This window comes from Macaca mulatta, chromosome 1 (genome assembly GCF_049350105.2).
Source record: "Macaca mulatta isolate MMU2019108-1 chromosome 1, T2T-MMU8v2.0, whole genome shotgun sequence".
Classification (NCBI taxonomy): Eukaryota; Metazoa; Chordata; class Mammalia; order Primates; family Cercopithecidae; genus Macaca; species Macaca mulatta.
In genome coordinates, this window is record NC_133406.1 from 111,142,166 (window position 1) to 111,163,073 (window position 20,908).

The following is a 20,908-nucleotide window of genomic DNA, read 5'->3' on the forward strand; positions in this document are numbered from 1 at the left end:
GTTTTGTTTTGTTTTTGTTTTTGTTTTTGTTTTTTTTTGAGACGGAGTCTCGCTCTGTCTCCCAGGCTGGAGTGCAGTGGCGCGATCTCCACTCACTGCAAGCTCCGCCTCCCGGGTTCACGCCATTCTCCTGCCTCAGCCTCCTGTGTGGCTGGGACTACAGGCGCCTGCTACCGCGCCCGGCTAATTTTTGTATTTTTAGTAGAGACGGGGTTTCACCATGTTAGTCAGGATGGTCTCGATCTCCTGACCTCGTGATCCGCCCATCTCGGCCTCCCAAAGTGCTGGGATTACAGGCGTGAGCCACCGCGCCCGGCCTTGTTTTGTTTTTGTTGTTGAGACGAAGTCTCGCTCTGCCGCCCAGGCTGGAGTGCAGTGGCACAATCTCGGCTCATTGCAAGCTCCGCCTCCCGGGTTCACACCATTCTCCTGCCTCAGCCTCCCAAGTATCTGGGACTACAGGCGCCTGCCACCAGGCCCGGCTAATTTTTTGTATCTTTTAGTAGAAACAGGGTTTCACCGTGTTAGCCAAGATGGTCTTGATCTCCTGACCTCGTGATCCACCTGCCTCGGCCTCCCAAAGTGCTGGGATTACAGGCATGAGCCACCGCGCCCGGCCAACATTGTTTTATATTTATGAAATTCATCCATATTCTTGGATGTACTCGTAGACTGTTCATTTTTATTGCTGTGTATCATTCTGTTGTTTGAATATTTTATGTATCTTTTTATTTTCTTTTCTTTAAATTTTTTTTTTTTTTTTTTTTTTTTGAGACAGAGTCTCGCTCTGTCGCCCAGGCTGGAGTGTAGTGGCTGGATCTCAGCTCATCGCAAGCTCCGCCTCCCGGGTTTATGCCATTCTCCTGCCTCAGCCTCTTGAGCAGCTGGGAATACAGGCGCCTGCCACCTCGCCCGGCTAGTTTTTTGTATTTTTTAGTAGAGACAGGGTTTCACCGTGTTAGCCAGGATGGTCTCGATCTCCTGACCTCGTGATCCGCCCGTCTCAGCCTCCCAAAGTGCTGGGATTACAGGCTTGAGCCACCGCGCCCGGCCTTTTTTTTTTTTTTTTTTTAAGAGATAGGTACTGCTCTGTCACCCAGGCTGGAAGTTCAGTGACATCATCAAAGCTCACTGCAACCTTGAACTCCTAGGTTCAAGTGACCTTCCCACTTCAGCCTCCCCAGTAACTGGGACTTTAGGTGCACACCACAATGCCTGGCTAATTTTCATTTTTATTTTATTATTATTATTTTTTTAGAGACGGTTTTCACTATGTTGCCCAGGCTGATTTTGTATTTCTGAGCTCGAGCAGTCCCTCCTTGATCTCTCAAAGTGTGGGATTACAGGCATGAGCCTCCTCACCTGGTCTGCTTTATGTTTTCTTTATCCATTCAACTCTTGGTTTTGTTTTTTCTTTTTGCTTCTTTGTGCCCATTGTTACTCCCAGGCTGGAGTGCAGTGGCGTGATCTCGGCTCACTGCAACCTCTGCAATCTCTGAGTTCAGGCAATTCTCCTGCCTCAGCCTCCCGTGTAGCTGGGATTATAGGCGCGTGCCACCGCTCCCCTGCTAATTTTTGTATTTTTAGTAGAGACGGGGTTTCATCATGTTGGTCAGGCTGGTCTCGAAGTCCTGACCTCATGATCCACCCGCCTCAGTCTCCCAAAGTGCTGGGATTACAGGCATGAGCCACTGTGCCTGGCCCTTTTTTTTTTTTTTTTTTTTTTTGATATGGAGTTTTGCTCTCGTCGCCCAGGCTGGAGTGCAATGGTGCAATCTTGGCTCACTGCAGCCGCTCCCTCCTGGGTTCAAGCGATTCTTCTGCTTCAGTTTCCCAAGTAGCTGGGACTAAAGGCACATGCCACCACAGCCAGCTAATTTTTTTTTTTTTTTTTTTTTTTTTTTTAGTAGAGGCAGAGTTTCACCATGTTGGTCAGGCTGATCTTGAACTCCTGACCTCAAATGATCCACCCACCTTGGCCTCCCAAAGTGCTGGGTCACAGGTGCAAACCACTGCACGTGGCCGCATTCAATTCTTGATGAGCATTTGGATAGTTTTCAGTTGTAGCTACTCTGAGTGGTGCTGCTGTGAATAATCTATAGATTTTTTGCTGAACATGTGTACTTCTTTTTTGTTGGATGGAAATGCTAGCTCATAAGGTTAGGCATCCTTAAAATTCTTTTGAAATACTGAATTTTTTATTGTGAAACATAACACAGACACATGACTAAAGACTTCTTTATTTGATTTAGCAAATGGTTTCTGTGTGTGTGTGACTCTTGCTCCGTCGCCTAGGCTTGAGTGCAGTGGTGTGATCTCGGCTCACTGCAGCCTCCATCTCCCGGGTTCAAGTGATTCTCCTGTCTTAGCCTCCTGAGTAATTGGAATTACAGGGGCACACCACCGTGCCCGGCTAATTTTGTATTTTCAGTAGAGACAGGGTTTCACCATGTTGGCCAGGCTGGTCTTGAACTTCTGACCTCAGGTGATCTACCTGCCTTGGGCTCCCAAAGGGCTGGGATTACAGGCAGTGGGCCACTGCGTCCAGCCTCACTTTGGCAAATGGTTTTAAAATGAACATGTAATTTTTCTTATTGCATATTCTAGACCTTCATTACTATGTAGGTTATAAGTAGTAGTGATAGTCGACATCTGTGTCTTATTTCTGAACACAACAGGAAAATGTTCAGTATTCCTTCATTATATATGAGGATAGTTACAGGCTTTCCATAGAAATATTTTTTAGGTTAAGGAAATAATTTTCTTTTCCTAAGTTTTCTGAGTTTTTTCATATATTGAATTTCATCAAATGCTTTTTCCTATCTCTATTAAGATCATGTTTTTTTCCTCTTTCGTTTTGTTAATGTAGTAAGTTACATTAGGTTTATTGAGGTATAAAATAAAATGTATCTGATGAGTTTTGAAAAATATGTACAGTGGGGCCAAGTGTGGTGGCTCACGCCTGTAATCTCAGCACTTTGGCAGGCTGAGGCGGGTGGATCACCTGAGGTCGGGAGTTCGAGACCAGCCTGAGCAACATGGAGAAACCCGGTCTTTACTAAAAATACAAAATTAGCTGGGCGTGGTGACACACGCCTGTAATCCCAGCTACTCAGGAGGCTGAGGCAGGAGAATCACTTGAACCCAGGAGGCAGAGGTTGCGGTGAGCCAAGATTGTACCATTGCACTCCAGCCTGGGCAACAAGAGCGAAACTCCATCTCAAAAAAACAAAAGAAAGAAAAATATATACAGTTGTGTTAAGTGCTGCCACAACCAATGTGGAACATTTCTGTCACCCCAAAAGTTGCCTAATTCCCCTTTGCTATTCCCTGTTCTCAAACATTGGCAACCACTAATTTCTTTTCTATTTCCATAGTTTTGCATCTTCTGTGCAAATGTTCTATACTGGGTATACTGTCATATAATATGTGTCCTTTTACATCTGGTTTCTTTCACTTGGCATAATGCTTTTGAGATTTATCCACTTTACTGTCAGCTTTCTGGGCTAAGTTCCTGGAGCAGCTATTTTGGAATTCTGGTGATGCTCTTGGTTTATTTGCAGAAGAACAAGACAATGAAGAAAGTGAGAAAAGGAGAAAAAAGAAAAAGGGTACCAAGAGGAAACGAGATGGAAGGGGTCAAGAAGGGACCTTGGCATATGACCTGAAACTGGACGACATGCTTGACCGTACCTTGGAGGATGGTGCCAAGCAGCACAATCTAACAGCGGTCAATGTCCGAAACATCCTTCATGTGAGTAAGACTGGGGCAGCTATGTTAATGGAAGGGAACTTTTTCATGGAAAGCGTATAAAAATACTCAGCAAATTCTTGACTTTTGGCATGTTAATTACCGATTTTATGGGTTACCTGTGATAGAACATTATACATTTTTACATATTTAAGATAGCTTTCGCCTTGTACTCAGTACAAGTTTGAAATATGAACACGTTAAAGAAGAATTTAATTGGAAAGATAAACTGTTTCTGTTTTCCACTGATTTGCATATTTACTGTATTGTTTAGCAGATTCAATGTTGATAATGTTCATAGTGGGTATACTCTTTTGTGGGTCGATATGTCTAAAAAGATGCCCGGTTAATAGTTCATTGCTCTTCGTACATATGTAAATACTTTTCTTGATATGTAGCAACACAGCTATTTGCAGAGCCTTTACTCTTTGTTACTCTTTCCCTTAAGCATGTAGTTACTTACCTCAGGATCTCTTTTTATGTGAGCCATTCCTGTTCCTAGTAGCAGCTAATGAGATTGGTTCATTTGCTGCTACCTTGTTTGAAACTGTGGTTCTGGCCAAAACTTACTTCTGCCTTCTTTGCTTTCAGTTGCGTTGCTTTATCCCAGTCTGATGCTATTCGAGTATATGGTTCTCATTTGTCCTGTACACACGTCTAACAGAGTTACATAGAGAGAAGAGTATTGTCTAGGTGACAAACCCTTGTCGCATAAAGTGTAATTTCATCTTTCTCCAGGAAGTAATCACAAATGAACATGTGGTAGCTATGATGAAAGCAGCCATCAGTGAGTCAGAAGATATGCCAATGTTTGTGAGTAGTTGACTCTTTTAATGTCTTGGAACAGAGTTTTCTGTAAACTGGCTAAGGGTAGGAAGTCACTTAGGAGTTTGTAAACAGTTTGGCAGCTGGGGTGAAAGTTAGCATCCCAAAACACAAGAATTACGTGGTAATTTTTATTTATTTTATTTGTTATTTTATTATTATTATTATTATTTTTGTTGTTGTTGTTGTTGAGACGGAGTCTCACTCTGTCACCCAGACTGGAGTGCAGTGGCGCATCTCAGCTCACTGCAAGCTCCGCCTCCCGGGTTTACGCCATTCTCCTGCCTCAGCCTCCCGAGTAGCTGGGACTACAGGCGCCCGCCACCTCGCCCGGCTAGATTTTTGTATTTTTTTTAGTAGAGACGGGGTTTCACTGTGTTAGCCAGGATGGTCTCAATCTTCTGACCTCATGATCCACCCGTCTCGGCCTCCCAAAGTGCTGGGATTACAGGCTTGAGCCACCACGCCCGGTCTTTATTATTATTATTTTTTAGAGACAAGGTCGTGCTGTGTCACCAAGGCTAGACTCAAACTCCTAAGCTAGACTCAGAGATCCTCCCGGTTCAGCCTCCTGAGTAGCTGGGACTACAGGAGCATGCGACTATGCCCAGCTAATTTAAAACAATTTTTTTTGTAGGGGGTATCTCACTATGTTGCCCAGGCTGGTCTCAAACTCCTGACCTCAAGCCATCCTCCCACCTTGTCCCTAAAATGCTAGGATTACAGGCATGAGCCACCTCACTGAGCTGTGATTTTTATTGAATATTTCCTTTCTGTTTTTTTCTCCTTAGGAGCCTAAAATGACACGCTCTAAACTGAAGGAAGTAGTGGAAAAAGGAGTGGTAAGCATTCTGTTTTTTTGTTTGTTGGTTGTTTTTAGCTTGGTAAATAGGATCTAATTCACCCATAGGGAAAAATATAGGAAAGATTGTGGTCTGAATTTTCCTCTTTAAAGAAGTATTTGTAAAAGACAGTAGAATTGTTTCTACATGATCATAAGCTATAATGATCATAGTTTATTTTAGTAGATATGAAGCATTGCTTTTTGGAATTGCTAGAAAGATAACCATTTGGAATGGCTGAAACCAATGGGTGAGACCAGTTTTTCTATTTATGTTACAACACTTGTTGCAAAGTGTTTAGTATTTTTCATAGTGTGTTCTAGGGGACAGTTCCATAAAAATCACTTTGGTGTGGGATCCCTCAGGCATGCTTATTAAAAATACATACTTTTGGCCAGGTGTAGTGGCTCATGCCTGTAATCCCAGCACTTTGGGAGGCCGAGGCAGGTGAATCACTCGAAGTCAGGAGTTCGAGACCAGCCTGGCCAACATAGTGAAACTCTGTCTCTACTAAAAATACAAAAATTAGGTGGGTGTGGAGGTGTGCGCCTGTAATCCCAGCTGCTTGGGAGGCTGAGGCACAAGAATCGCTTGAACCCGGGAGGCGGAGGTTGCAATGAGTGGAGATTACACCACTGCACTACAGCCTGGGCAACGGAGTGAGACTGTCTCAAAAAAACAAATACAAAAACAAACAAAATAATCCCCATACTTTTGGGCCCACCCCAGACCAGAGAATCAGGACCCATGGGCAGGGCCTTGGAATATGCATTGGCAAAAACACAACAGTTAATTCTTTTGAATACTAAAGTGTGAGAACCACTTGAAGACATCTGAAGTATTCTGGTACAGCAAGCTCTTTGGTGCTTGGAGCTATGCTATATCCTTCTTAATAAGCACTTGACTAGTTCGTGCTTACAAGACAGTTAGTAGTCATGAGGGAGTTCATTATATTTCTGATAGTAAGGAAGATTTGCCTTACAGACTGAAAATACGTATCATAGGTTTTATCTGTCCTGGTTTTATTCCTTGGAGCCTGATATAAGAAACAAGTCTAGGCTGGGCGTCGTGGCTCATACCTGTAATCCCAGCACTTTGGTAGGTGGAGGTAGGAAGATCGCTTGAAGCCAGGAGTTCAAGAGCAGCCTGGGCAACATAATGAGACCCTGTCTAGAAAAAAAAGCAAGAAAAGAAATTGGTGTATTCTTCCACATGACTTTTCCTACAGTTGAAAAAAACTAGTATGTCGTTTCATAACATTTTCTTGGCTATACATCCCCCAATTTGTCCCCCGACTTTTTTTTTTGAGATGGAGTCTTGCTTCATCATCCAGGCTGGAGTGCAGTGGCATGATTCTGGCTCACTGCAACCTCCGCCTCCCAAGTTTAAGTGATTCTTCTGCCTCAGCCTCCTGAGTAGCTAGGATTACAGGTGCATGCCACCATGCACGGCTAATTTTTTTTTTTTTTTTTTTAAATTTTTAGTAGAGATGGGGTTTCACCATGTTGGCCAGACTGGTTTCAAACTCCTGACCTCAAGTGATCTACCCGCCTTGGCCTCCCAAAGTACTGGGATTACAGGCGGAGCCACTGTGTCTGGCCTTTTTGTTTTGAGATGGAGTCTCACTCTGTCACCCAGGCTGAAATGCAGTGGTGCAATCTCAGCTCACCGCAACCTCTGGCTCCCAGGTTCAAGTGATTCTCATACCTCAGCCTGCTCAGTAGCTGGGATTATAGGCATGCATCACCACACCCGTCTATTTTTTGTATTTTTAGTAGAGGTGGAGTTTCACCATGTTGGCCAGGCTGCTTTTGAATTGGCCCATGTGATCACCCGCCTTGGCCTCACAACATGCTAGGATTACAGGCATGAGCCACTGTGCCCATCCCATATCCTTAAAAGTATGCCATAAAAGTATGCCAAAAGAGCCGGGCACAGTGGCTCACGTCTGTAATCCCAGCACTTTGGGAGGCTGAGGGGGGCGGATCGTGAGGTCAGGAGATGGAGACCATCTTGGCTAACACGGTGAAACCCCGTCTCTACTGAAAATACAAAAATTAGCCAGGCGTGGTGGCAGACGCCTGTAGTCCCAGCTACTCTGGAGGCTGAGGCAGGAGAATGGCGTGAACCTGGGAGGCAGAGCTTTCAGTGAGCCAAGATCGCGCCACTGCACTCCAGCCTGGGCGATAGAACGAGACTCCATCTCAAAAAAAAAAAAGGTATGCCAAAAGAAGACTACTGAACCAGATGTGGTTTGACTAGTATAGTTAGATTATCTCCACAGTGTTCCAGATTATTAATTTATCCTAATGTAGCCTAAGGTCAAATCGACCTTTTTTTTGGCAATCACGTAACTTTTTTGGTCTGGTTGACTAACCCTCATTGCATAAATTGAAATTTCATCTTTCTCCAGGATGTGATCACAAATGAATAGGTGGTAGCTATGATGAAAGCAGCTACCAATGAGGAAGTTCTGTGAAGTCTACTTGACATATAGAATATAATTAACATGGCTGGGCGCAGTGGCTCACGCCTGTAATTCCAGCACTTTGGGAGGACGAGGCAGGTGGATCACCTGAGGTCAGGAGTTTGAGACCAGCCTGGCCAACTTGGTGAAACCCCGTCTCTACTAAAAATACAACAATTAGCTGGGCGTGGTGGTGGACACCTGTAATCCCAGCTACAGAGACAAGAGGATCGCTTGAACCCAGGAGGGAGAGGTTGCAGTGAGCGGAGATCATACCACTGCACTCCAGCCTGGGTGATAGAGCAAGACTGTGTCTTACAGGAAAAAAAAAAAGAATATAATTAACATTAATTCTTTATTTGATTTGGTGAAAAAAAATCCAAGGAGATCCAAATTAGGCTCTGGATTGTGTTTATTGGCCATAAATATAGATGTAGAGAAGTTGGGCCATCCAATACTGTGTAGTTTATGTAGGAGAGCAGGTATTAAAATGTAGGTCTCTTGCTGCTTCTTTCTTTCCTTTTTTTTTAGAGACTTGCTCTGTTGCTCAGGCTAGAGTACAGTGGCCTAATCATAGCTCACTGCTGCCTTGAACTCCTGTGCTCAAGGGATCCTCCTGCCTCAGCCTGGCAAACAGCTAGGCCTACAGGCATGTGCCACCATGCCCAGCTAATTGGTTTTTTTGAAACTTTTTTTTTTGTAGAAATAGGGTCTTGCTGTGTTGCCCAGGCTCATCTCAAACTCCTGGGCTCAAGTGATCCTTCTGTCTTGATCTCCCTACGTGCAGGGATTACAGGCATGAGCCACTATACTTGGCCTTCTTAATTCTTACTAGACTGACTCCAACACACTTCTGAATGCTGGCTTGCCTTTCTAATGGATTTGGCAGTAGGTAGGAAAGGGAAATGGACCTGAATCACATCATTCCCTTTACCCTGTATTGGTCCCATCTACACAGCACTAGGTAAATGGTCAGAACATAGCAGGGCTGATTTGATTTGAGAAGCTAAGACTCCTTTTAGAGACAGAACCTAATGGCCAGTTGGCTTTTGTTCATAAGGTGATTTTGGTTGGGTTACAATTAAATGGTCAAGAAATTATACATCCTCAATGGCATTTTATCAGCAATATATAAGAACTTTAAAAAAGTTCTTTAGGCTAGGTGTGGTGGCTCACACCTATAATCCCAGTGCTTTGAGAGGCTGAGATGGGAGGATTGTTTGAGCCCAGGAGTTTGAGACCAGCCTAGGAAATCTAATGAGACTCTGTGTCTACAAAAAATTTTAAAAATTAGCGAGGTCTGGTGAGGAGGCATGCCTGTAGTCCTAATCGGGAGGCTGAGGCAGGAGGATCACTTGAGCTCAGGAATTTGAGGCTGCAGTGAGCTCTGATAGTGCTACTGCTCTAGCCTGGGCAACAGGGCAAGATCCTGTCTCAAAACAAAAACAAAAACAAGAAAAACTTTCCCTCTAGCTCTTATAAAAATTTTCAAACATTCAAAAAGTTGAAAGATTGTTACAATGTATGTAAATTCTAAGAGTAATATTTTGCCATATTTGCTTTATATCTCTGTGTTGTTTTTTCATGTCCTATTGGAAAAATAAGTGTGGACAACTTGAAACTTTGCCCTAAATCCCCTGGTAAAAGTGTTTTTTTTTTTTTTTTTTTTTTTTTTTTTAAAAGCAGCTCCATAGGCAGAGCAGGTCTACTCCATAGGCAGAATAGTCCATAAAAGCTTTTCATGGCTGGCTTTTGGAGTTGTACGTACGGTGGTTTTATGTAACTGATTACAAAAATATATTGCTGTTAAAAGACTACTGTAACCAAAATATCTTAGATTTATGTAGTTTAATAGTTTATAAATAGTTTTCACATCTGTTGTTCCATGTGAACCGCAGCTGTGATATGAACAAGGTAGACATTGTTTTCTTCATTTATAGAAAGAAGTGAGGCTTACCAGGTGTAAGGCAGAAATGCTCATGACTGTAATAGATTCTTTCCTCGTTTCCTTCTTTCTAACTCTGACAAATAATTGAGAGTATACCCTCAGGGATAACAACACCTCTAGATCACTGCAGGTACTTGTTAAGTATATGGCTGTTAGTGATGGTACAGAGGAAGTAAACATGAAAAACAATTATTTCAGTTAAGATAACTTATTTATATTCTTTGTTGGTAGGTAATTCCAACATGGAATATTTCACCAATTAAGAAGGCCAATGAAATTAAGGTAAACTTGGAAGAAATAATTGTTATTCTTTTCCAGAAAGACTTCATCGGTTTTGAAACTTAAGTACTTCCTCTTTAACTTTTCTTGATCAATCTTTGTTTTAATTCCAGCTTTGTTTTTTTCCATTCTATTACTCTTAGGTTTGCATCTCATGGAATTCACTTTAACCTCTGCCTCGTGTTATTTGCTTTAGCTGTACATTATGCTCTTAGGATTTTTTTTTTTCCTGCCCTGCTTCTTCCCCTTATTTTCCAAATACGTATGATTTGTGTTTCCCATTAGTTCATTTCTTTCTAATTGTACTAATGTAGCCTCCTCAGTTTGTGGATATCCACCTTGAAGAAGATGATTCCTCAGATGAAGAATACCAGCCGGATGATGAAGAAGAAGATGAAACTGCTGAAGAGGTCAGTGAATGTTAGTTGGTAATGTTTGTCTTAATAAAGCAGGGTATACTTTGCTTCTTTAGTAATGTCACTTGTAGAGAGGATTGAGACATGGTTATTTTTTCAGCTCATTTCTGTGCTTTAAGCTGTTTTTCTACCTTTTATACTCCCTTAATTTTATAATCTATTGTATTATGAAATATAGCATAGAAACATGCATAGAATAAAAATGTATAGCTTTGGTTATTATAATGCAAATCCTCATGAAACTCATAGCAAAGTCAAGAACTATAACATTACTAGGACACCCCCGTATACACTCCCCAGTCATAATCACCTCCCTCCCCCTAAAAATAACTACAACCCTGCCTTTTAGTAATTATTTCTTTGCTTTTCTTTATAGTTATATCACCTCAATATGTATCTCTACACACTATAGTTCAATTGTTACTGTTTTGAACTTTATATAAATGGACCCATGTTTATATGTTTTGTTCCTAGCTTTTTAAAATTCAACATTATGCTTTTGAGATTCATTTATACTACTGGTTTTAGCTATACTTTGTTCACTTTCATTGCTGTGTTAATATGTCCTTTGACTTGTTTCTTAATGTATTCTTTAAATTGTTTTGTAAAAGGATTTTAGACCAAGGCCTTACACTTTGTAATATGGATTAGGATAGTGATCTGATCCCTGTCCCCACCTTTAGGATTTTTTTTTTTTTTTTTTAAATCTCCTCTGTTGCCTATGGAGTGCAGTGTGCGATGTTGACTCACTGCAATCTCCACCTCCCAGGTTCAAGCGATTCTTCTGCCTCAGCCTCCTGAGTAGCTGGGATTACAGGCGTGCGCTACCATGCCTGGCTAATTTTTGTATTTTTAGTAGAGACAGGGTTTTGCCATGTTGGCCAGGCTGGTCTTGAACTTCTGACCTCAAGTGATCCACCCTCCTGGACCTTCCAAAGTGCTGGGATAACAGGCATAAGACACTGTACCTGGCCTTTAAGTTTCTATTTAAATTTTATTTTCTGTTACTGTAACTAGTTGAATGATGGATTTTTTTTTTTTTTTTTTTTTTTTTTTTGAGACAGGGTCTCGCTCTGCCACCCAGGCTGGAGTGCAGTGGTGCAATCTTGGCTCACTGCAACCTCCGTCTCCTGGATTTTAGTGATTCTCCTGCCTCAGACTCCCAAGTAGCTGGGATTACAGGTGCGCACCACCACGCCCGGCTTATTTTTGTATTTTTAATAGAGACGGGTTTTCACCATGTTGGCCAGGCTGAGCGATTGATATTTTATGATTCCTTCTCTTGAGATACTTCAGACTTTGTGGAATGAGGTAGGGGCATAAATATTAAGGTGAACTGGGTTTATTTTGTAGAGCTTATTGGAAAGTGATGTTGAAAGCACTGCTTCATCTCCACGTGGGGCAAAGAAATCCAGATTGAGGCAGTCTTCTGAGATGACTGAAACAGATGAGGAGAGTGGCATATTATCAGAGGTAAATCGGCATCATACAAAAGAGATAAGTTAGACATAACTGTGTAATTAGATTTTTTAACTGTGTAAGTAGATTATCCATGGTGATTCTGGGCTGTCACCATTTTTCAAAGTTTGTTAAGTTAGTAAACAGTTCAGAGAAGGCGAGAGCTCAGTGGTAACTAAAGAACTTTTCTGAGTTCTCATTAAGGGGCCAAAAATGTGCAACTAGTGGAGTTTCTTTTCTCCTACCCTTCTCTTCTTTCATATCTGTGCTTTCTAATGTTGTCCTAAAGCCATTGTTATTAATTTCCCACATTTTGGTAAACTAAGTAGCATTCTGTTGACTTCTCTAGAAATAGGATGAAAACTAATTAGATCAATACACCTGGAGTCTTTGTTTTTATGTACCTCTAACTAGAGAAGAGAAAGGACAGTGGTGTATGGAAAGTCTGCCTCTTTTTCCCTCTTTTTTTTTTCCTTTTCTTGCTTTCTCTTTCTTTCTTTCTCTTCATTCTTTTCTTTCTCTTCTTTCTCTTTTCTTTCCTTTCTTTCCTTCCTTTCTTTTCCTTTTTTTTTCTTTTCTTCCCTCCTTCCTTTTTTGATGCAGTCACCTCTTTTAATCAGGTTGAGAAAGTCACCACACCAGCCATCAGGCACATCAGTGCTGAGGTAGTGCCCATGGGGCCCCCGCCCCCTCCAAAGCCGAAACAGACCAGAGATAGTACTTTCATGGAGAAGTTACATGCAGTAGATGAGGAGCTGGCTTCCAGTCCTGTCTGCATGGATTCTTTCCAGGTAAATATTAAAATTGTACTTCACTGAGAAAGTCAAATGGAGTAATCTAGTTGTTGCTCAGGCTGGGAAGGGAGAGGAAAAGATAACTACAACTTTATATAAGTAAGAGTTAGTATTTGATACTTTATATTTGGCTAGTGCTATTTTCTGCTAAGTGACAATGGCAGTTTGGGTTTTTTTTTTTTTTTTGAGACAAGGTATCACCCTGTCACCCAGGCTTGAGTGCAGTGGTGTGATCTTGGCCCACTGCAACCTCCGCCTCCCAGACTCAAGTGATCTTCCCACCTCAGCCTCCCGAGTAGGTGGGACAGGTATATGCCACCGCACCCGGCTAATTTTTTAGTTTTTTGTAGAGTTGAGGTCTCCCTATATTTTTGCCCAGGCTGGTATCGAACTCCTGGGCTCAAGTGATCCTCCCACCTTAGCCTCTCAAAGTGCTGGGATTACTGGTGTGAACCATCGTGCCTGACTGAGAATGGCAGTTTCTAAGGAAGAAATGAACTATGTAGCAGAGAGCATTTAAAAATGTAGAACACAGGAAAAAGCTTCACCCAAATTCCCCCAAATTAACCTTTTACCACAATTGCTTGATGGTTCTCTTCCCCTTTCTCTCTGTATATACATACTGTTTTCTGAATCATTTTAGAGTGTGGTTCAGGCATGATGCCATTTTACCTCTACATGCTTTTGTGTATATTTTCTTCTTTTTTTTTTTGAGACGGAGTCTCGCTCTGTTGCCCAGGCTGGAGCGCAGTCTTGATCTCGGTTCACTGCAAGCTCCGCCTCCCGGGTTCACGTCATTCTTCTGACTCAGCCTCCGGAGTAGCTGGGACCACAGGCGCCCACAACCATGCGTGGCTAATTTTTTGTATTTTTAGTAGAGACGGGGTTTCACCATGTTAGCCAGGATGGTCTCGATATCCTGACCTCGTGATCCACCCGCCTCTGCCTCCCAAAGTACTGGCATTACAGGCGTAAGCCACCGTGCCCAGCCTCTTTTGTGTATATTATCTAAAAATGAGTTTATTCTCTTGTATTAACACGGTATAATAGTGTGTTAATCAAAGTCAAGATATAGGCTGTGTGCGGTGGCTCATGCCTGTAATCCTAGCACTTTGAGAGGCCAAAGTGGGTGAAACACTTGAGGTCAGGAGTTCAAGACCAGCCTGGCCAACATGGTGAAACCCCCATCTCTACTAAAAATACAAAAATTTGCCAAGTGTCGTGGCGCATGCCTATAATCCCAGCTACTCAGAAAGCTGAGGCAGGAGAATTGCTTGAACCCGGGAGGCAGAGGTTGCAGTGAGCTGAGATTGTGCCACTGCACTCCAGCCTGGGCAACGGAGAGAGACTCTGTCTCAAAATCAATCAATCAATCAATCAGGATACAGTAATATAGCATAATATATTAAAGTGCTTATTCTGGTTTTATCTGTTGTCCCAATAATGCCCTTTATGTTGGAGGAAAATAAATTTTTTCCCTATTCAGCATTCAACCCTGGATTAAATATCTATTTAATTGTCTTGTTCTTTAGTCTCCTTTAATCTGGAACAGTTTCTCAGTCTTTGTCTTTTATAACCCTGATAGTTTTGAGGAGTATACACCACTTATTTTGTAGAATGTTCTTCAATTTTTATTTTTCTAATATTTCATCTTAATTAGATTCAGGTTTTGCACTTTTGTTACAAATACTGGAAGAGTGAGGTGTATTTCTCAGAAATACACCTTCTGAGAGGTGCCTCTCAGAAGGCACGTGATGTCTGTCATGTTAACTTTCATCACTTGGTTAAGGTTGTACGTGCTTGGTTTTCCTACCTTAAAGTTCTTATTTTCCATTTTTAATTAGTATATATCATATGGGGATATACTTCAAAGCCGAATTCCTTTCTTTCTTGTCTTTTTTTTTTCCTAGATGGAGTCTCACTCTCTTGCCCAGGCTGGAGTGCAGTGGCATGATTTTGGCTCACTGTACCTCCGCTTCCTGGGTTCAAGTGATTCTCCTGCGTTAGCCCCTTGAGTAGCTGAGATTATAGGCGCATGCCACCACGCCTGGCTAATTTTTTATATTTTTAGTAGAAACGGGATTTCACTGTGTTAGCCAGGATGATCTCGATCTCCTGACCTCGTGATCCACCTGCCTCGGCCTTCCACAGTGCTGAGATTACATGTGTGAGCCACTGTGCTTGGCCTCCTTTTTTTTTTTTTTTTTTTTTTTTTTGAGACATAGTCTTGCTCGGTTGCCCAGGCTGGAGTGCAGTGGTGCCATCTTGGGTCACTGCAACCTCCACTTCCCAGGTTCAAGTGATTCTCCTGCCTCAGCCTCCGGTAGCTGGGATTACAGATGCCTGACACCACACCCAGCTAATTTTTTGTATTTTTAGTAGAGATGGGGTTTCACCACGTTGGCCAGGCTGGTCTTAAACTCCTGACCTCAAGTGATCTGCCCACCTTAGCCTCCCACAATGCTGGAATTACAGACGTGAGCTGATGTGCCCAGCCCAATTAATCAAATTATTTTTCTCACACTAATATTAGCATCCATTGATTATTCTTTCTTTTTTTTTTTTTTTGAGATAGAGTCTTGCTCTGTTGCCCAGGCTGGAGTGCAGTGGCGCAATCTCGGCTGACTGCAATCTCCACCTCCCAGGTTTACGCCATTTTCCTGCCTCAGCCTCCCAGGTAGCTGGGACTACAGGTGCCCGCCACCACACCCAGCTAATTTTTTGTATTTTTTAGTAGAGACAGTGTTTCACCGTGTTAGCAGGATGGTCTCAATCTCCTGACCTTGTGATCCACCTGCCTTGACCTCCCAAAGTGCTGGGATTACAGGCGTGAGCCACCGCGCCCGGCCTCAGCCAGTAAATTTTAATGTTCCAAGTTTCCCCTATCATTCTTGCAGGTCAATGAAAAATATGTCTGTCCTAAAATTTTAAAGTATAATATAATAATTTAAAAATAAATCCTAAAATTAAAAAATATAATTAAGGCTGGGTGCAGTGGCTCACACCTGTAATCCCAGCACTTTGGGAGGCTGAGGCAGATGTATCACCTGAGGTCAGGAGTTTGAGACCAGCCTGGTCAACATGGTGAAACCCCGTCTCCACAAATACAAATATTAGCTGGGCGTGGTGGCAAGCACCTGTAATCCCAGCTACTCGGGAGGCTGAGGCACAAAAGTTGCTTGAACCCAGGAAGCGAAGGTTGCAGTGAGCTGAGATGGCGCCACTGCACTCCAGCCTGAGTGATAGAGCAAGACTCCATTTCAATTATATACATATATATTTATAATTATATATATATGTAATGTATATAATTAAAAATAGAATATTGAATGGAATAGTCAGTCATTTAATCATCATGCTTTTGAGTGAATAAATCGTAGTAGGGGCAGTAATAGTTTTTTATCTAACCATTTATTTAGCAAACACATACTGAATGGTTGAAGTTGAGAAACCACAGTGCAGAAGACAGAAAAAGTTGTTCTTCATGGAACTCACAGTCTATTGAGGAGAGATAGACTATTAGCATATAAACAAGTAAATTCAGATAGTGGTTAAGTGCTATGAACTAAATTAAAGTGAGGAAATATGAAACTTCCTATCAGAGAACTTTAGATAAGCTGATCAAAAAAGACCTCCTTGGCTGTAATTCCATCACTTTGGGAGGCCTAGGCTACAAGATTGCTTGAGGCTAGGAGTTTGAGACCAGGCTGGGCCATATAGTGAGACTCCGACTCTCCAAAAATTCAGAAAAATTATCTAGGTGTGGTGGCGCATGCCTGTATTCTTAGCTGCTTGGTGGCTGAGGCGGGAGGATTGATTAAGCCTGAGAGTTTGAGACTACAGTGAGCCATGACTGCACCCCTATACTCCAGCATGGGCAATAGTATGAGAACTTACTTTTAAAAAATTAAAAAAACAGGGTTGGGTTTGGTGGCTCATGTCCGTAATCCCAACACTTTAGGAGGCCAAGGAGAGCGGATCACATGAACCCAGGAAATCAAGACAGGCCTGGGTAACATAGTGAGACCTTGTCCCTACAAAAAATACAAAACTTGGCTGGGCGTACCGGCATGCACCTTTAGCCTCAGCTACTTGGGATGCTGAGCCTAGGAGGTCGAGGCTGTAGTGAGCTGTGATCACGCTATGGCACTCTAGCCTGGGCGACAGAGCAAGACTGTCAAAAAAAGAAAACAAAACAAAAAGACCTCTTTGAGGAGATGGCATTTAAGCTGAGATCCGAATGAGAGGAAGCCAGGCAAGTGAAAGATCTCGGGAGGAAAAGTGCTCCATATGGAAGAAACAGCACATTCTAAGTCGCTAAGATAGAGACAACTTTGGCATGGTTAAGGAACAGAAACTACATGGGTGGGATTGTGAAAAAGAGAGTTAGAAATGAGGTCAGAGAGCAAGGCAAGAGCTAGATCATGAAGGTCTTAGGAAACCATGATAAGGAGTATAGATTGTATTTTAAACATTAGAATAGATGCCCAGTGTGGCGGCTTATGCTTGTAATCTCAGCACTTTGGGAGGCCGAGGTGGGTGGATCACCTGAGGTCAGGATTTCGAGACCAGCCTGGCCAACATGGTAAACCCCGTCTCTAACAAAAAATACAAAAAAATTGCCGGGTGTGGTGGCGCACACCTGTAATCCCAGTTACTTAGGAGGCTGAGGCAGGAGAATTGCTTGAACCTGGCAAGTGGAGGTTGCAGTGAGCTGAGATCACGCCACTGCACTCCAGCCTAGGAACGAGTGAGACTCCATAAAAAAAAAAAAAAAAAAAAAAAAAGAAAAGATTTTTGTGATATTTTCAGATTAATGTTAAAAATTCCTTTTGGTTAACGTGTGGGAAATGGGCTAGAGTAAAGCAAGAGGGTAAATAGAAACCCATTAGGAGGTTGATGCAGTGTAGTCTAGGGGGAGCTTCCCAAATTGATCTACAGATTCAGTGCAGTCCCTATCCAAATCCCAGCTACAATTTTTGTAGAAATTAACAACCTAATCCTAAAATTCATGTGGAATTGCACAGGCCCAGAATAGCCAAAACAGTCTTGAAAAAGTACAAAGATGGAGGTCTCTCACTTTCTCCCCCATCTGTACAAAAAATGAAAAAAAATAGCTGAACATGGATCCAGTGGCTCACACCTGTAATCCCAACACTTTGGGAGGCTGAGCAGGTAGATCACCTGGGGCCAGGAGTTCAAGACAAGCCTGGCCAACATGGTGAAACCCCATTTCTACTAAAAGTACAAAAGTTAGCCAGGTGTGGTGGCACATGCCTGTGGCACAACTATTCGGGAGGCCGAGGCAGGAGAATCGCCCGAACCTGGGAGATGGAGGTTGCAGTGATCCGAGATCGTACCACTGTACTCCAGAAGGGGCGACAGAGCACGACTCCATCTAAAAAGAAAAAAAAATTAGCCGAGCATGGTAGTGCATGCCTGTAGTCCTAGCTACTTGGGAGACTGAGGCAGAAGAATTGCTTGAGCCCAGGAGTTCGAAGCTGCAGTCAGCTCTGATTGTGCCAGTGCTCTAGCTTGGGTAACAGATCGAGACCCTATCTCTTAAGAAAAAAAAAAAAAAAAAATGTCCAGGCACGGTGGCTCACAACTGTAATCCGAACACTTTGGGAGGCTGAGGCGGGCAGATCACCTGAGGTCAGGAGTTCGAGACCAGCTTGCTCAACATGGTGACACCCCATCTCTACTAAAAATACAAAAATTAGTCGGATGTGGTGGCTGGTGCCTGTAATCCCAACTACTTGGGAGGCTGAGGCAGGAGAATCCCTTGAACCCAAGAGGCAGAGGTTGCAGTGAGCCGAGATGACACCATTACATTCTAGCCCAGGCAACAAAGCAAGACTCCGTCTCAAAAAAAAAAAAGTATTGATAGATACTACAACAGGGTGGGATTTGAATGCATTATGCTAACTGAAAGCGGCCAGAGACAGGCCACACATTATATGATTCCATCTAAGTGAAACGTCCAGCATAACCAAATCCATAGAGACAGAAAATAGATTAATGCTTAACGGGGCTGGGAGGAGGGGTAAAGGGAAGCGATTACTAATGGATGGGGTTTCTTTTGGGGGTAATGAAATGTTCTGAAATTAGATAAGGGTGATGGTTGTATAACTCTGTGAATATATGAAAATCCATTCACTTATGTACTTTAAAAGGGTGAAATTTATGGTATGTGAATTATATCTCAATAAAACTGTTACAAATTTTCATAAAATGTTGGTTTCAAACTGATGTCATTTATTTTATTTTATTTCTTTTTTTATGTCGTGTTTCTTAAAGTTTCTCAAGCAATAGTAAATCCAAATTGTTTAGAGGAAAGATCCTGTTACTTAAGCTAGGATGAGAAGAAAAGGAGTGATGATGAGGTTTGGAAACATCACTCACTCAGTGACTTGTTTTTCTTTCTTCATTGTCCAGTCCATGGATGACAGTCTCATTGCATTTCGAACGCGTTCTAAGATGCCCCTGAAAGATGTTCCCCTGGGCCAACTAGAGGCAGAGCTCCAAGCTCCAGACATCACTCCAGATATGTATGACCCCAATACAGCAGATGATGAGGACTGGAAGATGTGGCTAGGGGGACTTATGAATGATGATGTGGGGAATGAAGGTAAGTTTTGGTTTGTGATTTATTATATATAGTGTCCATTATCTGTTGTAAAATTTTTATTATTTGGAAGGGTATAGAATGGAATGGTTTGGGTTAATTGATTTAATTTATATTTAACTGATAATTTATCTTAAATCAGTAGTTAATTTTTCTTTTTCTTTCTTTCTTTCTTTTTTTTTTTTTTTTCATGAGATAGGGTCTCACTCTGTCACCCAGGCTGAGTGCAGTGTTGCAGTCACGGTTCATTGCAGCGTTGACCTCTTGGGCTCAAGCAATCCTCTGCTTTACCCCACTGAGTAGCTGGAACTACAGGCACATGCCACTGTGCCTGATTAATTTTTTTTTTTTTGTAGAAACGAGGTCTCACTATGTTGCCCAGGCTGTTCCCAAACTCCTGACCTCAAGCAATCCTCCTACCTTGGCCTCCTGAATGCCAGAATTATAGGCATGAGCCGCCATGCCTGGGCCAGTTCTTAACATTTCTTTCTTTCTTTTTTTTTTTTTTTTTTCTGGGTAAGGAATCTTGAATCCTAAGATTGTTGAATGCTGAGATTTGAATCCCTTGAAACATACATGCATACATAGTTTTGTTGTTGTCTTTTGTTTTTGAGACACCGTCCCAAAACAGGGTGTTGCCCAGGGTGGTTCACAGTGGTGTGACCATAGCTCACTGTAGCCTTAAACTGGCCTCAAGAGATACTCCTCAGGTCTCAGCCTCCCAAGTAGCTGAGATTACAGACATGCAGCACCTTGCCTGGCTAATTTTTAGAAAAATTTCTGGGCCGGGCACGTTGGCTCACGCCTGTAATCCCAGCACTTTGGGAGGCCGAGGCGGGCAGATCACGAGGTCAGGAGATCAAGACCATCCTGGCTAACATGGTGAAACCCCGTCTCTACTAAAAATACAAAAAAAATTAGCCGGGCGTGGTGGCGGGCACCTATAGTCCCCGCTACTCTGGAGGTTGAGGCAGGAGAATGGCATGAACCCAGGAGGTGGAGCTTGCAGTGAGCCAAGATCGTGCCACTGCACTCCATCCAGGGCGACGAGCAAGGCTCCGTCTCAAAAAAAAAAAAAAAAAATTTCTGTAGAGAAATGTTGGTCACGCTGGTCTTAAACTCTTGCCTCAAGAGATCCTCCCACCTCGGCCTCCCAAAGAGCTAGGATTACAGGCATGAGCCACTGTGCCTGGCCCATTCAAAATTTTATATATGATTTCATTAGGGTTCAATGATTTACCAAAAGAACATCGTGTTAGTTAAGGGTCTTCATGATGAGGTGAAAGAATCCTAACTCTATCTTGCTGGGGTGAAATGAAACCAGACTTTGGAAGTGCAGTAAATCAGCAGTGGAACTGAGGGACTTTTAGGATCCCCCTTTCCTCTCTATTTTACTTCCTTTTGTCACTCAGCTCCCTTCTCACATTTATTTTTCTACAAGGTTAGAACTCTGTTCATAAGCACTCCATGATTACTTTTTGCTTTGTCTACACTTCAGGA

General features: G+C 42.5%; 1 protein-coding gene across 16 annotated transcripts in view; it reads left to right on the forward strand.

The window, feature by feature from the left end:
* The window catches only part of GON4L (gon-4 like), a 104,336-nt gene that overhangs the window by 33,114 nt on the left and 50,314 nt on the right, over positions 1 to 20,908 (forward strand). For 11 of the 16 annotated variants that reach the window (XM_077942366.1, XM_077942363.1, XM_077942370.1 and 8 more), the window contains 8 exons: positions 3,564 to 3,754; positions 4,490 to 4,564; positions 5,368 to 5,418; positions 10,065 to 10,115; positions 10,427 to 10,522; positions 11,882 to 12,001; positions 12,607 to 12,777; positions 19,219 to 19,411. In XM_077942366.1, coding sequence (XP_077798492.1) covers positions 3,564 to 3,754; positions 4,490 to 4,564; positions 5,368 to 5,418; positions 10,065 to 10,115; positions 10,427 to 10,522; positions 11,882 to 12,001; positions 12,607 to 12,777; positions 19,219 to 19,411 — 948 coding nt within the window. The remainder of the gene's footprint in view (positions 1 to 3,563; positions 3,755 to 4,489; positions 4,565 to 5,367; positions 5,419 to 10,064; positions 10,116 to 10,426; positions 10,523 to 11,881; positions 12,002 to 12,606; positions 12,778 to 19,218; positions 19,412 to 20,908) is intronic. The other 5 variants (XM_077942401.1, XM_077942374.1, XM_077942420.1 and 2 more) reach the window with 3 other exon arrangements.